General features: G+C 38.8%; 1 protein-coding gene across 9 annotated transcripts in view; it reads right to left on the bottom strand.

The window, feature by feature from the left end:
* The window catches only part of fgfr2 (fibroblast growth factor receptor 2), a 49,277-nt gene extending 33,900 nt beyond the window's left edge, over window positions 1–15,377 (bottom strand). For 3 of the 9 annotated variants that reach the window (XM_082153315.1, XM_082153318.1, XM_082153319.1), the window contains exons 1-4: window positions 14,943–15,376; window positions 11,612–11,865; window positions 2,312–2,578; window positions 1,376–1,450 (exon numbers count right to left, since the gene is read on the bottom strand). In XM_082153315.1, coding sequence (XP_082009441.1) covers window positions 1,376–1,450; window positions 2,312–2,578; window positions 11,612–11,789 — 520 coding nt within the window. In that variant the 5' untranslated portion in view covers window positions 11,790–11,865; window positions 14,943–15,376. Of the gene's footprint in view, window positions 1–1,375; window positions 1,451–2,311; window positions 2,579–11,611; window positions 11,866–14,942 lie in introns of all 9 variants that reach the window. The other 6 variants (XM_082153316.1, XM_082153320.1, XM_082153321.1 and 3 more) reach the window with 4 other exon arrangements.
* Between the last annotated feature and the right edge of the window lie 1,507 nt (window positions 15,378–16,884).

Here is a 16,884-nt window from a genome sequence, read left to right as displayed (position 1 = left end):
TTATTGACATTTTTCTTCAAAAACTCTTGGAATCTGGAAGGGACTATCAACAAATACCACCGTTATCTGCAAAGATCAGTCAGTAAACTGAAACACTGAGACATCCCAGCAGCTAATTCCATCAAACTAAGCAGAGAAAGAAAAAACATTTAGAGCTTTAAACAATTCCAGTGTTGTCCACTCCAGCAAACATTGTCTGAGAGCAACACATCTCACAAATAAAGGAAACTTTCTCGTGAGAGGGGGAAAAAAATGTGTGTTTTTGAGACTGCTGTTGTTGAGGCCCCATTGCACAGAAATATCAAAGAGTTCTGAGTGGTTCAGCTGGGCATAAATCCAACCCACTGAGCCCGAAACCGCCCCAAGCACAATGCTAAACACCCCTCCATCCCAACCCCAATTCCCCAACACACCCACCTCAACTCCACTCGTACACGGCCAAAGGCCAGACCTCCAAAGCTTACACAGAAAAGTGTTGGTGCAGATCCAAACCAGAGCCCATTAGCTGAAAGACCTCGCTCCACCCCTCTTTCCAACAACCCTCTTTAATATTTAGTTTTGCACAACTCAAAACAGATTTTGTTGGGTATGCCACTCGTTTTAACAGTGGAAATGTAGTCAATTTCCTTTCCTCACCTGTCACAGCTTCCCCTTTGCATAAGGTTCTCAAAAAATATGAAGCAATTAGAGATAACCATGACAAAAAAACGGGAAACGAGTTAGCATTTTTTTACTTCAAAGTCAATGGGTGATTTCAATGGGTTTCGGCCTGAAATACGGTCTCAGCAATATCCCACTCTTTTTTTAAGCTTTTACGTGTCGTTAAAAATGTTGTTGTAATGGGACTAACTAACTTTACTTTTGGAGATTGTATTTAGGCTTCAAAATACAAAATTCCTTGCAGCACTCTATTGATTAACAAGGCTTTTAACATCTTCGGAATTTCTCCTTTGTCTAAACTTCATTAATATTCTACCTCAGGTCTTTCCATTTTGCCATTCTCCAAATGGAGCCCAATCCAAAACACATCTCTTAGCAGTTAAATTACAGACAGGCCCCTGATGGACTAGCTACCTGAGAAGGGGAGGACGCAAAGACACAAAGGAAAAAGAAAAGAGGGCCTGGAATTCTGGGAATGTGTCTGTGCTGGAATTGCTTGATGACATAATTAACATCAGACTCCGCTGCAGTCTGCCTCAGTCAATGTAGCAAAAAACGAATATCTTCATTAATAATAAATTAAAAAAACAATACGCCAAACGTGTCGAATCTACAGCTAGCACTTTTTTATTTTCTCTAAAAATCATTAAATAAAAGTGCATTTCAAATAGTACTTTTTGGCAACTGGTGATTGGCCCTCAGTCCCGATACTCACGCATTTGTTCGCCGTCCGCCCCAACATCGTCCGATCGCTCCGTGTCGTCCTCATCGTCACCAGATGAGATGGCATCTGCAGAGAGTACCGGGAATACTGTAACCTTGCTTTGTTTCCCCTGCCGTCACAACACCCTCACATCTATGCGAACTACCATTATTCAATTATTAGCTATTTATGACACATTAATTACAATCTGTCTCATTTCGAAGTCTGTGCACTCCAAAGTTCGCATTTGTTGGCAAGATAAGTCAATGGTGTCTCATTACAGATAAGTAACCACTATAAAATTGACTCGTGAGGTGTAAATTACTGTATTTTTATTTCTCTGTAATATAAATCGAAATGAGACACACCAATAGTAACTACAGCGTTGAACACAGCATTTTGCAGTCAAATGAAATGCAATATCTTATATACAGTATATATATGATATTGAGTTTCAGTTCAATTAAATAAATCTTTTGTTGAAATTTCAGAAAGATTTTAAAACGTTACTATGAGATACGATTGTGATCAGAGCTGATATGAATGCTAGCTGGCAAACTGGCAAAAAGACGTAACATTCAAACAATGTAATGTGACGTGTTAAAACAGACAAAATGTTTGTATAACACAACAACAAACAAAAGCAAACAACAGGCATTTCAACTAATATGTTCTTAATACTCAATTTACAGAGCCAATGAATGTCGTAAAAACAATACAGACAAATACGAAACGTGCAAAGGACGTGCAAAGTCATCTTAAAGATTACATCTTCCACCTCACTGCATTGTAAAGTGAGCAACAAACCTTAAAAATACAATGAAAATAAGACAAACAGAATTATAGCGTCATTCAATTTCAGGCAGAGACGGCGTACGAAAACTCATCTGCGAAAATAAAAAGTCTTATTCTGCAGATGGCGCCACCTGTGGTAGACAAGCGTCTCACCTGTAACGTTTACGATGAAGCAAAGCGCGTCGCTGGCCTTTGAGCCCGCGACACTGCACGCATACAGGCCCGAGTCCTTAGGGGTGGCGTCGCGGATCTGTAGCCACTCCTGATCTATGAGCGTGCGGTTGTCAGGGCCCAGCGAGGAGCCGTCTTTGGTCCAGATGATGGCGGCCGCCTCGGGCAGCGGGCAGTTGAGCTTGAGCAGTTCACCCGGGTGCACCGAGCATAGGGTGGGCTTAGAGTTTTGGTTTTTGGTTGGAGGCTCTGCAGAGCGAAGAGGAAAAGAGAGGAGGGCAGGAGGAAAGGGGTGATAGGGTGCACAGAGAAAGAGAAAGACAAAGAGCAAGAGTGTAAGACGAAAAACACGTCACCAAAACAACATCCCTAGAGTGACTAGTGAGAGTGTGAAAAGGAGGCTTCAGATCATCAATTATATAATAGCTCACCCAAAAGTATAAGTCTATCCCAAATAAAGACACCCCAGAGTGTCCCATTAGCTGTGAACTGTGTACACAGAGCGTTTCTGGAAGCATGCAGCTGTACCAGTGGGAAAGAGGGCGGCATTAGCAGTGCGTTGACATGAAAGAGGTGCCAGTTGAGAAATAGGACTCAATATTTGTTCATTTCATAAACAGAGACTTGGGTTTTCCTTTCCCTGTCATTTCAACCCCGACCTCACACATTAGAATTAAGCCATTATTGCCAATTACATTATTCTCTCTATATATATTTGTGTGTGTGTGTGTGTGTGTGTGTGTGTGTGTGTGTGTGTGTGTGTGTGTGTGTGTGTGTGTGTGTGTGTGTGTGTGTGTGTGTGTGTGTGTGTGTGTGTGTGTGTGTGTGTGTGTGTGTGTGTGTGTGTGTGTGTGTGTACTTGTACAACCATCTTTGTGTGGACCAGTTTGAGTTTTAGACCATTGGAGTGAGGACAAAGAGAGTAAAGTGAGGACATTTTGGCCGGTCCTCAGTTTCTGAGAGCCCTTTAAAGGCCTGTTCGAGGGTCAAGACTTGGTTTTAGGGATAAGGTTATGATTAGGTAAAGGGTCGGTTTAGGGTCAGGGTTCGGGTTAGGCACTTAGTTGTGATGGGTAAAGTTAGAGTAAGCGGTTAGAGATTGCATTGTGTCAATGAATGTCCTCATAAAGATAGATGTACAAGAATGTGTGTGTGTGTGTGTGTGTCTGTGTGTTAAATTATAAAACCCATATTGGCTGACCACTAGTTAGTTCAAGCAAAACATACCATCTATATCCATTTCAATTCACCTGAGATTCCACTGAGAGCAAAGCCAAGACGGACAGAAATCAAACACTCAATCAGAAAGTCAGAATGAGCAGTAGAGAGAGAGGAATTCAGGAAAGATATTTTATCCGTTTAATTCACTTGATCTTTTGGGTAGAACGATAAACAACGATTAACACTGCACACTGCATAGTAATCATTAAAGGTGTCTAGATGTTGTTGCACACTCAAACTTTCTTCTTCAAACTAAAGCCATCAACACTTTCTAGTATAGAAGCGAACTATACAACCTGTGTGAAATGGTCCGAGCAACACAGATATTACATTTCTGTGCAATTAACATAGCTGGATGATTAAACCCAGACCACAGAAATGCAGCTCAAACCACAATCTCGCACTGACGAACACATTCAGCAAATCTCCAGACTAATTGTCCAATAATTAGGCCAGTACACCATGATCCAGTTCTGTGATAGCAAAACGAGAATGCAAATGCATTGTCTCTGATTCTGGAAGCTTCTGACCCTGTATGAAGGAGATCTCATGTTTCTACACTACTAACAATAACCTACTGCATCTGAGCGGAAACTGTGAATTAAGACAGACTAAACAGCTTTCTACATGTACAAAAAGACATAAACATTGAAAGTGAGAGGTATGGAAAAACATGGTCAGACTTGTCAAGAATCAGAAATAATTAGAAGGGCAGAGACACTCCCAACCCTTCCCATAGTAACACACCTATCTTCCTGCACATTCTTGTCTTATTGTGACTGTGTGTACCACAGATTGAACTACACACACCACAGGAAGGGAAAGTCATATGACTAGCGCTCAGTCCTCAAGGGGGTTGGAGTGTGCTTGAAGGTCTAAACTCTCTCCCCAGGCACATTGCCCTACACACGTATAGTTCCTGTATTGTTCCTTTTTTTCGCTACTCCGGAAACAATTACCTTTTCCTTTATGCCTTTCGCGACTGTGCAGCCTTAGAACGAACTCTGCTGTTGATTGATGGGACCGGTATTCATTGCCTTGCTCTTCCGGAGGCCTCTGTTTGTCCAACTGTTATTTAACTGTAATTGGTTGCGTATTTCCCTCTATTGTACGATTAAAGGCAACCTGAAAAAAACTAGGCCTGCTCCTGCTCAAGTCCTGTTAGATAGCCAACACATGTGGATCTTTATTTAATTTATTTTACATACACTCTTAGGAAACGCTGTAGAATGACCGGTGGACATTCAAGTCTCACTAAACTTTTAGATTATAAATAGAGAGTAGATAAGATGCTAATGGGTTTTGAACAGCTACAACTGATTAAGGAGTGCAAAAGATTAAGCTGCGCATGCTGAAAGTGGGAAAAAGGCCATGCAAACATGCAGAAATAAGCAAAACAGGAGACAAAAGAGCTCTCCAACACATCCAAATGATTACTTATGGGTTTTGTACATGTATGCATTTGGCAGACACTTTCATTGTGGCATCCATTGTACTCAAGGTTTATTTTAAATGCTAACTTTTATGGTAACACTTTTCAATAAAGTTAGTTAACGACATTAGTTAACATTAACATGAACTAACAATAAGAAATACTTTGAAAACATTTATCAATCTTAATTAATGTCAATTTTTACATTTACTAATACATGCAAGTTATTATTATTACAAGATAATATTATTTAATGGACCTAAGCTGACATGAACAAACAATGAAAAGTTGTGGTTTTATGAACTAACGTTAACAAGGATTGATAAAAACTGTGACAAATGTATAACTCATTGATAGTTAATGTATCTAATGTTAACTAATGGGACCTTATTTTAAAGTGTTACCACTTTTATTTATTTTGTTTTAAACAGTTACAATTCCCTAATTAAACTTATCACACTGGCATTGCTAGCGCCATGCTTTACCAGCAACATACCAGCCAATTTTAACCTGTTTTAGTTGATCAAATGATCAACTTAATGGACACTTACAACACGGAGAGAAAAAAAATTGCTTTATAACTCAAAGGTTAAGAAAACTTTTCTCACGGCACTACAATAAATTTTGTCCGTTCTGGCAAGTCAGGAACTTAGTAAGATGCAACCTCAACGTCTTTACACATTTGACATGCTTTCATTCTCTTTATTCTTCAGGTCCAGTACATCTGTTCTTTACCATCAACAGTACCTCCTGCTCCTCTTATTTGCTCTTTGACCTTTCACCTCTCACCCTGCCAACCGACCCCCTGCTGTCTACAAGACACAGACCCTCCACAAATCCACAACCTGTTGACATCCTGCAAATTCCAGATTTTTCTTCTTGGGAAAGGTCAGAGAAGCATCCTACTATGCCACAGTAAACGTAGTCTTTTACTTGTGTGTTTAAACAGAAACAATACGTGACTGAGGTAAAACACACTTGCAAACTCAATTTCTCGAGGTGTGACTGTATCCGTTCTCCTGTGTTTACTTCTGAAGAGAGTGCTGTGAGTGGTGGTTATTATCAAACGTCCCGTCAGGAGTGACGGATACGGACTGTCTCGCACTTCCCGTCCGCTCCACCAAGTCTTATTTTCGCCTCTGCTAGAACAGATAATTAGGCTCTCGACCAAACTGTGACAGGATCCAGTGTGTCCAATTCTCACACTATCATCCTTCTGTCTCTGCCTGCTTGACGACATGGAATCGAGACCACCGTGTGCTTCGCTGAGTGCTTAGGTAGAGCTGTACGATTCTGGATGAATTGAGGATAAATTGATAAATTGATTCATGATTTTTTAAGACCACGATTCTCACACTATTCTGAACAGACAACTAAACAAAATAGGCTAACATGTAATTTACTAGAGGTTCTGACAAAATGTTAAATGCCGCAGTCTATTTAAAATGCTTAATTTGAATGAATTTTTTTTTTTTTTTTTTTGGTTGAATGAATGATTCAATGACTCACTCATAAAGATTTAACTTGTTTCATACTGGATGAATCAGTGTTTTTGAAATTCAATGACAAATACATTTGTTAACAGTCACTTGTCGCCACCTACTGGTGTAATGATGTAATCGATACAATCATTATTTGAAGCGCCAAGTTACTTTCAAAAGGTGATTTGCTCTATTTTGAGCGCTTCCTTAGACATCAGTGTTTATATCCTAACTATAAACTTTTATCCCAGTACTTCTGTGATTATTTAAATATTTGTAACACGGAATTATGACACAATACTATATGATGAAAAGACTGTTTGTGAAGCTGTTTCATACCTAGATAGCCTAACTTCTCTCTCTGGATCAGCGGCAGCGCAAACGCATATTTGAATATTCCTGTATGATTTTGTCCAAGACATGACCGAATTGTTGTCATTTAGGAATGAGACCGTATGGGTGTTTGAATCGAGATCACGTTTTTTTTTAAACAACTAATCGGGCAGCTCTAGCTCGGGGTCAGTTGGATGAGATGCGTCTGAGACGAGACAATGATGAAATGACTCTCTGATAACAGAAGCATACACCCTATTCCCACTTTTCCAGGATTTCCAAACATCTATGTGTTCATAAATGGAACTAGTAGAAATGTTAATGCCAAATGTAATTCCTTAAAACTGCCTAATTCTTAAACTTAAATCAAAACATCACATATCAAATCTATTTCCATTAATCCTATGGCCAAAATCTTTATCTTGTGATTTATTCATTATTTTGAATGAACATGGCAAGCATTACTTAGCATTACACAAAGTATATGATGTTGCTAAGTAGTTGCTTACTGGCCAAAGACACCCTCAAGTCTTGATGATGCCATAGTTATGCCTCAGTACCCCTCCTTCAAAGTCTAATCGCACCTGTCCCCAATAAGCACACATTTCACATTCTCTATATGACAAAAGGTGTGGGACGAGTTCAGTAGTTATCATGGGAATTGTTTAAACAGTAATAGTGAAGTTTTCCTTAGCAAACACTGTTTATTAGATTAGATCACAGAGGTTCAGAAGACAACCCACCCGCCCCACACAAGCTGTGCATTCGTCCTGTTCTCCTTTCACATTCCCCTCCTTCCTTATTTTCTCACCCCTTCCCGTTTTCTACTCCAGTTAAATCCCAACACTCTTCCGTAGCCACTCCTTTTCTTTACTAATCACAATCGCCTTTCAAATTGTAATTTCTGCAAGCTTTATTGTCATGACAATGGCATGCCCAGCCAAAAGCACAGGCCTCTCAGGGGCGCCCACGGCAACAGATCAACACACAAGCATCCGGGCAAATCTCATTGGCCAGCATTCCCTCCAAAACCTCTGGAGTCACATATAAACACTGGAGCTTGGTGGTGGATAACTTTAAACTGTATTTATATAACCTGTTCTATACTATTTCTGCTATTCTGCTGTGTGCAATGAATTATGCATCAAATCATGCAGCTTCTTGAGGAGAGGTGTGCTAGTTAGTGCTAGTAAGGGATACAAGTAAATAAAATGGGCAAAAAAAAAAGACTTACATTATATATAGGGCCAGTTTTATATTAAGACATTGTTTTTTAGTGGATTCCAATTAAATAAATTCAGAGGACTTAAGGTACTTGCTAAAAATTTAATCTGGGTGAATAAAAAAAAATTGGTTGGCACAACTACAACTACTGAAGTTGAGAAAACTCAAAAATGCTTTGCAGCCAGTTGCTTTATTTTAAGTCTTAAGTTTAATCAACTTTTTGTTTTTTACAGTGCACCCAAAACACTTAAGCAACCACCTAATAATGTGCTAATAACCAGTCCGAACACTTTAGCAAGCACAAAGTAATGACTAAAGTGGGGTGAAGTTTTGCAAGAAAAAAAAAAAAAGAAAGAAATTACAAATATACAACAAAAAACACTGCAACAGCCAATTGCCACACACAAAAAATAATTTTTAGTTTGTTTAGTGGGAGAGTGAGGCTTTAGTCGCCCACGAAAACACAATAAACAAAGGGTGTGAGCTGACACTTTTATTACAGGGACTTGCAATCATGATTTAGGAACGTTTAGTACAAACAGAGAACGATTCGCCCAGGAAACCCCCTACTGAATGCAGGTGGACACTTTAAGTCACGCTTACCCAGATTGAGCGACAGACTGAGCATCTCTCACAGTTCTGGCGTTACGGGTTTGGGTATTCTCGTTGTGAACAGGAACGTCTGGGTTGCGAGAGAAGAACCCTCGGGCTAAAAACTCAGAGAGCAAGGAAATGGGGACGATTCCGATTCCAGAAAAAGAGTGATGGCCGGAAAGATTCGCTTGGATCTCCAGCCAATGTTTGAAACATCATCAAAGCCCTGTTTGACTGTGTCTAATTCTGTCCAAACCAACAGGGCACACACGCACACTAAACACCAGCAGAACCACTCCAATGACAATAAATAAATCACACAATCCAAATATCAATGATCCGAACCAAGCGTGTGCGATTCCACATTTTCCACCATTGGGCCAGCTTGGCCTTACCTCTGGTTCCAACCACAAACCTTATGGGGCGGCAGGGACTGAGAGAATAAAGGGCGATGATCTTCAACTCTATTGTGGTCTAAGCCCTGTCAGATTACATTTGATCCAAGTTTGCTTTCCCACACTTTCACAACGTGTTGTTTTCCAACCACTCAGAAGATTTCAACCACTCTCCCAGCCTTTATCACGTCTAACGAGAAGCGACGCCTGTTCCAGATTTCAACCACTCTCCCAGCCTTTATCACATCTAAAGAGAAGCAACGCCTGTTCCAAATAAAACTAAGTAAGCAACACTGCTGATTCAGGAAGGTAATATAATATTTCTATCATATAACTCTCTACCTTAACAGAAAAACTAGCTCATGTGAAACTCTGTAGGAGTTCTTAACTGATATGCTATCTTAAACAATTACCCCTCCCAGAAACACAACCAAGCCCTTGGTGGGCTTTGCGTGCATCGAGTGGGGGCTGTTGTAGTTTCCCTCCAGGAGTGGGCGTTTAATGGCAGGCTTTTTTTGTCATATTGATACACATACTGTTCTTTGGTAAAAAAAAAAAATAAATAAAAAGAGTAAACATGTTTAGCTCAACTACTTGAGTTGCTTCTGTACAACAAGAAACTGGTGTGGCTAGCTCTCTCCACCTTTCACCAAAACCTCCGAGCCTATCCTCATCACATGACTCCACTTGAGCCACTTAATCCTCCGTCACATGACCTCCCATAATCTTCCATCATATGATAGGAGAGAAAAGTGCAAATCGTCTTACAAAGTTCCACAACATAGAGCACTTAGTGCTAGATGAAATGTTAAGCATCTGACTTTGGACAAAAGATAACTGACAGAACAATGCAATGCAATATTGTGCAACAGAATTCTTTTGTATTTAAGACGTTAAGCGAGGCTTTACTCTTAAAGGAACAGTCCATCCAAAAATTTGACTTGACTTGAAAGCAAGATATTTTAAAGCATTTATTTTCCACACACAGAAGAATAAAAAGGGTTTCAAGGATTAAAAGCAACACAAAAGTACTGTGCAATATCCCATCTCATCTTTATATTTTAATTGAATAACAATTTAAATTTCTGATGACACTGTTTCTAGTTTCTCATACAAATTCACATAAAAAAACATTTTTTTTTACTTTTACTTTTGATTACTTTTGGTGCTTTTTTGCTCTATTAGGTCCAATAATGGCCTCAAAAGCCATTGATAACAATATGCTTCCATTGAGTGGGAAAAAGCAGAGATTTTTTTCAAAATATCCTGCTTTCTATTCCAAGCAGACAGAAAGGCATACGTGTTTGGAATGAGATGAGGGTGAGTAAATAAAGACAGGATTTTATTTTAGGATGAACTTTCCCTCTAATCCTATTGTGGGCATGTATGAACCTCTTTTAAGCCTGAGGTCAAAGGGTATCTGGACAGTGTTAGTTGGGGGGTGGGGTGATTGCTTCGAGTGATTGTGTTTGACAACTCTTTAATTAACATAGTGATTAAAGCTAGAAGAACAAAAGCAGACTTATCCAACACAATAGTTCCCATTACCTGCTGCCTTAAACTTAACAGGCCACTTGGGCCATAACAGCAAAACAGAACAATCACATCAATAATCACAACTACTAATGGTATGGTACAATGTGGCAAAATTGGGCCAAGATACGCCACTGTGTCAGAAAGTGCCAAAGAACCAAATAAAATCACTGTTTGTACTCTGATTTAAGAATGAAGATGATTACAAACCACATCCCGTTAAAAGGAAATCAGGAAACCTCCAAAAAGAGTGAATCTCTCGTTTCATTTTAGTTCAAATCTGAAAGCAAGTACGGTTTATTTTCTTCCCAAACAAACTAATACGGGTCGGTTTGCGTCTGCATGCCAAGCTAGCTAGCAGGTATGTGTGTGGTCCTCAACTCTGAACAACATTAAACTCAGACAGATGGAGAAAGAGAAAATATGGGGGGAGAAAGGAAAAGAGACGTTACGATTGGAGCCACAAAAATTCTAAAAGCGACTCTTTGGAACGAGCTGTTGTGAATATATACCATACGAAAAATAATTCCATGCATTATAAAACCTCAGGGTTCGCAGTTCAAAGATGCCAGATATATGCTTAAACCACTTTCTCCACATAATTATCAGAGTTTCAAAGATGTGCTCCATGCGAAAGAAGTACTTCCTAGGGTTTGCATACAGCAACTCATAAAACCTCCAAACCACACTTCACTGCAAACCAGTACCTCCTCAGAACTTTCCTGGCTGTCTTGAAGGGCTGAACACAACCGTTTATGAAAAGCTAAATCCCATAAATCTGCACTAACTAATGATCTATAAAGCAATAAGGAATCCTACCTATTACCACAAGAAATTCCTCTCTGTAATGTTTTGTTTCACCCAAATTCCTAATTTTCCCAAGACTTCCCCCAATAAAAACAAAATATTTTCACACATAAGCGCAGCTGTGTAGGAGAAGGTGATTGTTTTCATAGCGATTAAGCAGTAAAGAAGCATCTGTTTTCTTGTCACCAATGAAGTATTGAGATTTCCCCAGCTGGGAATGATCACTGTATGGTACATGTCTTCCGTCACTCATATTCCTTACCTTCAGGTTCAATCGTTGACTCTTCAGCAGTCCTCAACGATGGCCTTGCCACAGACGCCGTTGCCAGGGTCAAAAGTAGGAGCGCACCCAGAAGCCACCCCCGGGAGGACATCCCGTCAACAGAGAGTGTGTCTCCCCATCCCCCCCTCCTCGGCCTCCCCCTGGACACGGATCCCATCTGAGGTGCTCCACCCAACCATGAACTGCAGGCTGTACGGTCGGTCACTCACTGGAATTCTCACCAATCACCTGATCTGAGGAGGGAAGTAGAGAGGAAGGTAATGTTTCAGGTGGTTCCCAATGAGAAAAAGAGAAGATGAGGGGAAAACTGTTAGAAAAACATTGTTTGATATCCCACATCCAATAAAACCTCCAGCAGGTTAACACACCCCTAAATCCACAGCATAGACCCTAAGTATCATATCTGATGATTTCAGATGAGTTGATACTGAAGCACTGCTATAACTTACAGAAAGTGGATAGGTCTATGTTTATGGAGAAGACAGGTTTAGAAACTAAAGGCCCACGTTTCAAAATGCTGTTAAACGAGCCTTGCCACAGACATACCAAAGCTCTGATGCTTTAGTCTGACACCTACACACTACACCCGACAAACACTTTCATCAGCCACTGCCTCAAGAGCTACCTGCAACTTTTGTTAAGGTTATAATACTTTAAAACCTTCCCCACTCTCCAAGAACTGTACCCATCCAGAGTGAGTTAAAAGAGCTGGCAAAATCACTGTGGACCGCTCACATCCAGGACACTTCCTCTGTGAACTGCTGTCTGGTCTGCGCTATACAGAGCACTGAGCACCAACACAGCCTGGCACAAGAAAGGTTTCTTTCCGCAGGCCATCTACCTCATGGACAATTAAATCCCCCCACTGGGCAATAAACATGTGCAACAGAACACTATTATACTCATATTTATTTAGCATACCATATCCCTTACTACATTATATATATATATATATATATATATATATATATATATATATATATATCTTGCATTGCACACACCTGTACATACATATATTGCCTTTTGTCTAATTTGTGTATTGTGCATTTTTATAGCCTATATTTTTAATCACTTATTTTATTTGTCTGTCTTGTCGCTGTCGCTCGGTCTGTGCACTGGAAGCAAAGACAAATTCCTTGTATGTATAAGCATACTTGGCAATAAAGCTCTTTCTGATTCCGATAAAGAATAGACAGCATAATAAGGTAAACAGTTATTTATTTTAACAGGAGCATATTCCACCAAACAAACTATGCATATATTTTCATAATTTAATTTATAAACAATTAAGCTTTTGGTAGACACTTTTATCCAACGCATCTATCTATCTATCTATCTATCTATCTATCTATCTATCTATCTCTGCACAAGACTTGCATTTCAGTCTTATTCCTTTTATAACTACTTTATTGGCAGTTTAGAACTCATTTGCACGAACAAAAATCTGATTTCAAACATTAAAAACAAGACCAGAGAATTAAGACCAGAGAATTAAACCCGCGGGAATCGCAGTGAACACGCACACGTCACTCTCTGCAGATCTGGCGCGTAAATGCGAGCTATTGATCTGTTCTGTGATCGTGCGCGCGCATTTCTAGAAAGCTTTAATGCTTGTGAGATGATTGACGGATGGTGTGTTCATCTGCAGTATTATGCTCGAGTTTTTTTTACCGTGAGAGGTGAGCAATGCAGGGTTTGATGCTGTGTGACACGAGCTCGGATTTAAAGCATTGCAGTTGTTGCTCATTTCTAATCATACGCGATAATCAATAGTTTTGAAAAAGAATGCACTCAAGAGAGCCCGAGGGGCATTTTTTGCTTATGCTGGAATGGATAGACACGATGAGCCTATCACCGTCAGCGCTTCCCGGGTTTGCTGCATGAGCATGATTTTGGAAAATATTTCCCAATGCAACACATGACGTCACCTTCAGAGAACTTTTCTCGCAAATGCATTACTGTCCGATCAGATGTACCGATGCAATCTGAAGGAGAATCCTATTCACATTCAAATCAGTATACACAGACAGGACTTGCTGCCAATGATAAGACAAACACTGCTGTTCCACGGGAACTAGTTGTACTGTCGTTTGATTACATTTGAATTGTTACTTGAACCTATTCGTTCTTTATTGAGGCCCATTACAAAGCTCAACACTAATGAGTTTATCATGATTTTATTACGGAAGACTAACTTGTTCACTTTGTGAATGGACAGATTTTATCATTAGATCAACTCTTAATTAGTATTCACATTATGATTAGAGTTAATTATTGCTAGATTTTTACAAATAACATTCTAGTTTATTTCAACACAGATTTTTGTGTAGTTTATCAATAATAGGCTATTGTAAGGAAATCCAAAACCCAGTTATCATGGCATATGTCTATTATACTTTCTAAAGCAAACTTATGAAAATAGCCTATGTTTTTTTGTTGTTTTTCAAGATCTTATCCACATAGGCTATTTCAAGGCATGACACTTGATGATAGTTTAATTGACATTACAATGATTAAACTGCACTTCGAAAGAAAAAGACAGACTTGTGTTTTCCTAAAAAAATCGAATTCGAATCTATTTGAATTCTAATGGGTTGAAGTATTCCAAATGTAGGCTATGTGCACGTTCTAATTATAAATGATTGCAGTGTGTTATGAATGCATTAAAATCCTCCTTTTGATCATGACACTTAATTAGGAGGAGGAACTGCAAACCTAAGTGGTGATTTTGGGTGGATTTTTGAATTTATGCAATATACAAAAAACGTTAATATAACATCCAAAACAATAGACAACCGATTGGTATGAACATTTAGGCTACTTTTTATGATTTCATATTACATATTACATTAGCGTTGGCTTGCATCTTTCATTTGCAATTAGGCCTACATTTTTAAATAGCAATTTTCTCATACATCAAAAGTAATATCTGATGTTTCATAAAAAGCAGATTCATAATTTTACAATAATTCTGTTTCTTTTATCTTTAAAAAGCACACACAATAATAGATGCACTAAGTTAAACATTTTGATAACCTTTTGACAAAAGTCTGACAAGGCCACTGTTGATCATAAAAAAATTAGTTGACATATTTTTGCATATTTTGACACATTATGACGTTTTCAGTGGAGTGAACATAGCCCATATAACGTGCACATATGTGCACATTTAATTTAATATATAATTAGCATATTTAATAGTTAAGATTTGCGTATTTTAATTGGGAATGCCACATTAACTAAACAAGGGTAAAGCCTCAATAAAGTGAAACACAACGGAACCTCAGCTTATAATACAAAAGTAACTTACAGAGAAGGAGCAGAAAGTGAAGTTCAGGATCCGCATAAACAGGGAGCTCATGGGCCGAATCCAGACAGGAATGCGACCAAAACTATTCCCTATTCCCAAAATCCAGCAGCGCACCAAAAACAGGATCGCATGCCAACAGCGAGCCACCGATAGTATCCGTGTGTGTTTGTGTAAATCCTTTCAGAGGAGAAAAAAAAACGACGCGTCCCAGCAGAACTTTTTTTTTCGTCCGTAAACCAAGTTGTTGCTTCACCAAAGGGCTCGTGCTTCAGCTACAAGAGATGCAACACTGCAACAAACACAGAATAAAACATCCATCCCAAAATACACATCCAGTGACATGAGCGCAGTCTCTGAGGATACTGGCTGTTCTCAGACGCTTTGTCAGGTTTACAGAGATTTTTTCTCTCTCTCTCTCACTCTCTATCTCTCTCTCTCTGTTTCCAACCCCCTGAAGAAATGTCACTCCCCCCTGAAACTCGAGACGTTTCCTCGTTTCCTGGCTGATAGTTTTTGGACTCGGTCTTTCTCCTCCAATCACAGACAGAGCTCAGAGCTCAGACCTCAGAGCAGCTCGACCAGTTCTGCGCAATCCTCTAAAGTTTGGGGTCTCCCGGTCTCCCTCCCTCACTCCCTCACTCCCTACACGAGCTCCAGTGCTGCAGAATGCCATTCATTCACTGCAACTGCGCCACCTAGTGGCTGATCTGTCGGATTATTAACCCTTTCAGGGTCTCGGAGACCCCAGGGCCATTTAAACTGCATACACATACTTGTGTCATGACACTTTCCATTTCATGAATTTAAGATTTTAAAACATTCTATCATACAACGAATGTCAGTAAATGTTTATAAATTACATTGTGACAAGATTCAATTTGCAATATTTGTTTAGATATGCTTTGCTTTTTAAAAACAACAAGGTACTGTATTGAGTTGATATTTGAAGATTTTCCACTTCTGACAAAACTAATAAAACAGAGATAAAGGGATTTGAGTGTATCGCAAACTATGTGGTCCAAACTATAAACACTACTGCTCAAAAGTTTGGAATAACTGAATTTAATGTTTATAAAAAGGAGTATTTTATGCTCATCATGGCTGCATTAACATGATCAAAATATTCAAATATTAGGCCTATTTGAAATATATTATATACAGCATATTAGAATGATTTCTGTTGGATCATGTGACACTAAAGACTGGAGAAATGATGCTGAAAATTCAGCTTTGCATCACAGGGATACATTACATTTTAAAATATATTCAGATAGAAAACAGTTATTTTAAATTGTAATAATATTTCACAATAGTACTGTCTTTACTGTATTCTGATCAAATAAATGCAGCATTGGTTATGTTTAAAAAAACTCAATAATTCCAAACCTTTGGCCATTAGTAAATATTCTTGCATTTTCTGAAGAAAGTCTAAAAGCCTCTAAACATAAATGATCTAAAACACCTCAGCTTGAACTTTAAATAATAATAATAATAATAATAAGGCAGTCATTTCTTCTTCTTTTTGTTTTAAGCAACATTGTGGTATTAATCTACAGAAACTGTATATGTTTCTGATTAAAAACAAAAAAACATGGTTTCTGCAAATTCTTTCATTATTTACTCGCCTTCATGTTTTTTGTAAATTGCATATTTCAGAGCTACAGACTAGCAGAAAACTGTCAATTAAAGCTATTTTCTAATCTCACACAAAATCAATCAGCTACTTTTATCAATTTTATTATTATTATTATTTAATTTCCTTTTCATTTCTGTGTAATACGGAGCCCCTAAAGGGACATAGTGGTAAAAAAAAGGAGATGGGAGAAAAAATAAGTCGTCAATGCTTTTTGAGCTCTTTGCAAGCGAACGCAAAGTTTTGCGAGAGAACGCAAAAGCATTGACAAATCATTTTTCCTCCATCTCATATATTTTTTTTCCTTCA

Source organism: Leuciscus leuciscus (assembly GCF_965113295.1).
Source record: "Leuciscus leuciscus genome assembly, chromosome: 22".
NCBI lineage: Eukaryota > Metazoa > Chordata > Actinopteri > Cypriniformes > Leuciscidae > Leuciscus > Leuciscus leuciscus.
Note: the sequence above shows the minus strand (reverse complement) of the source record. Positions and strands in the feature narration are given on the sequence as shown.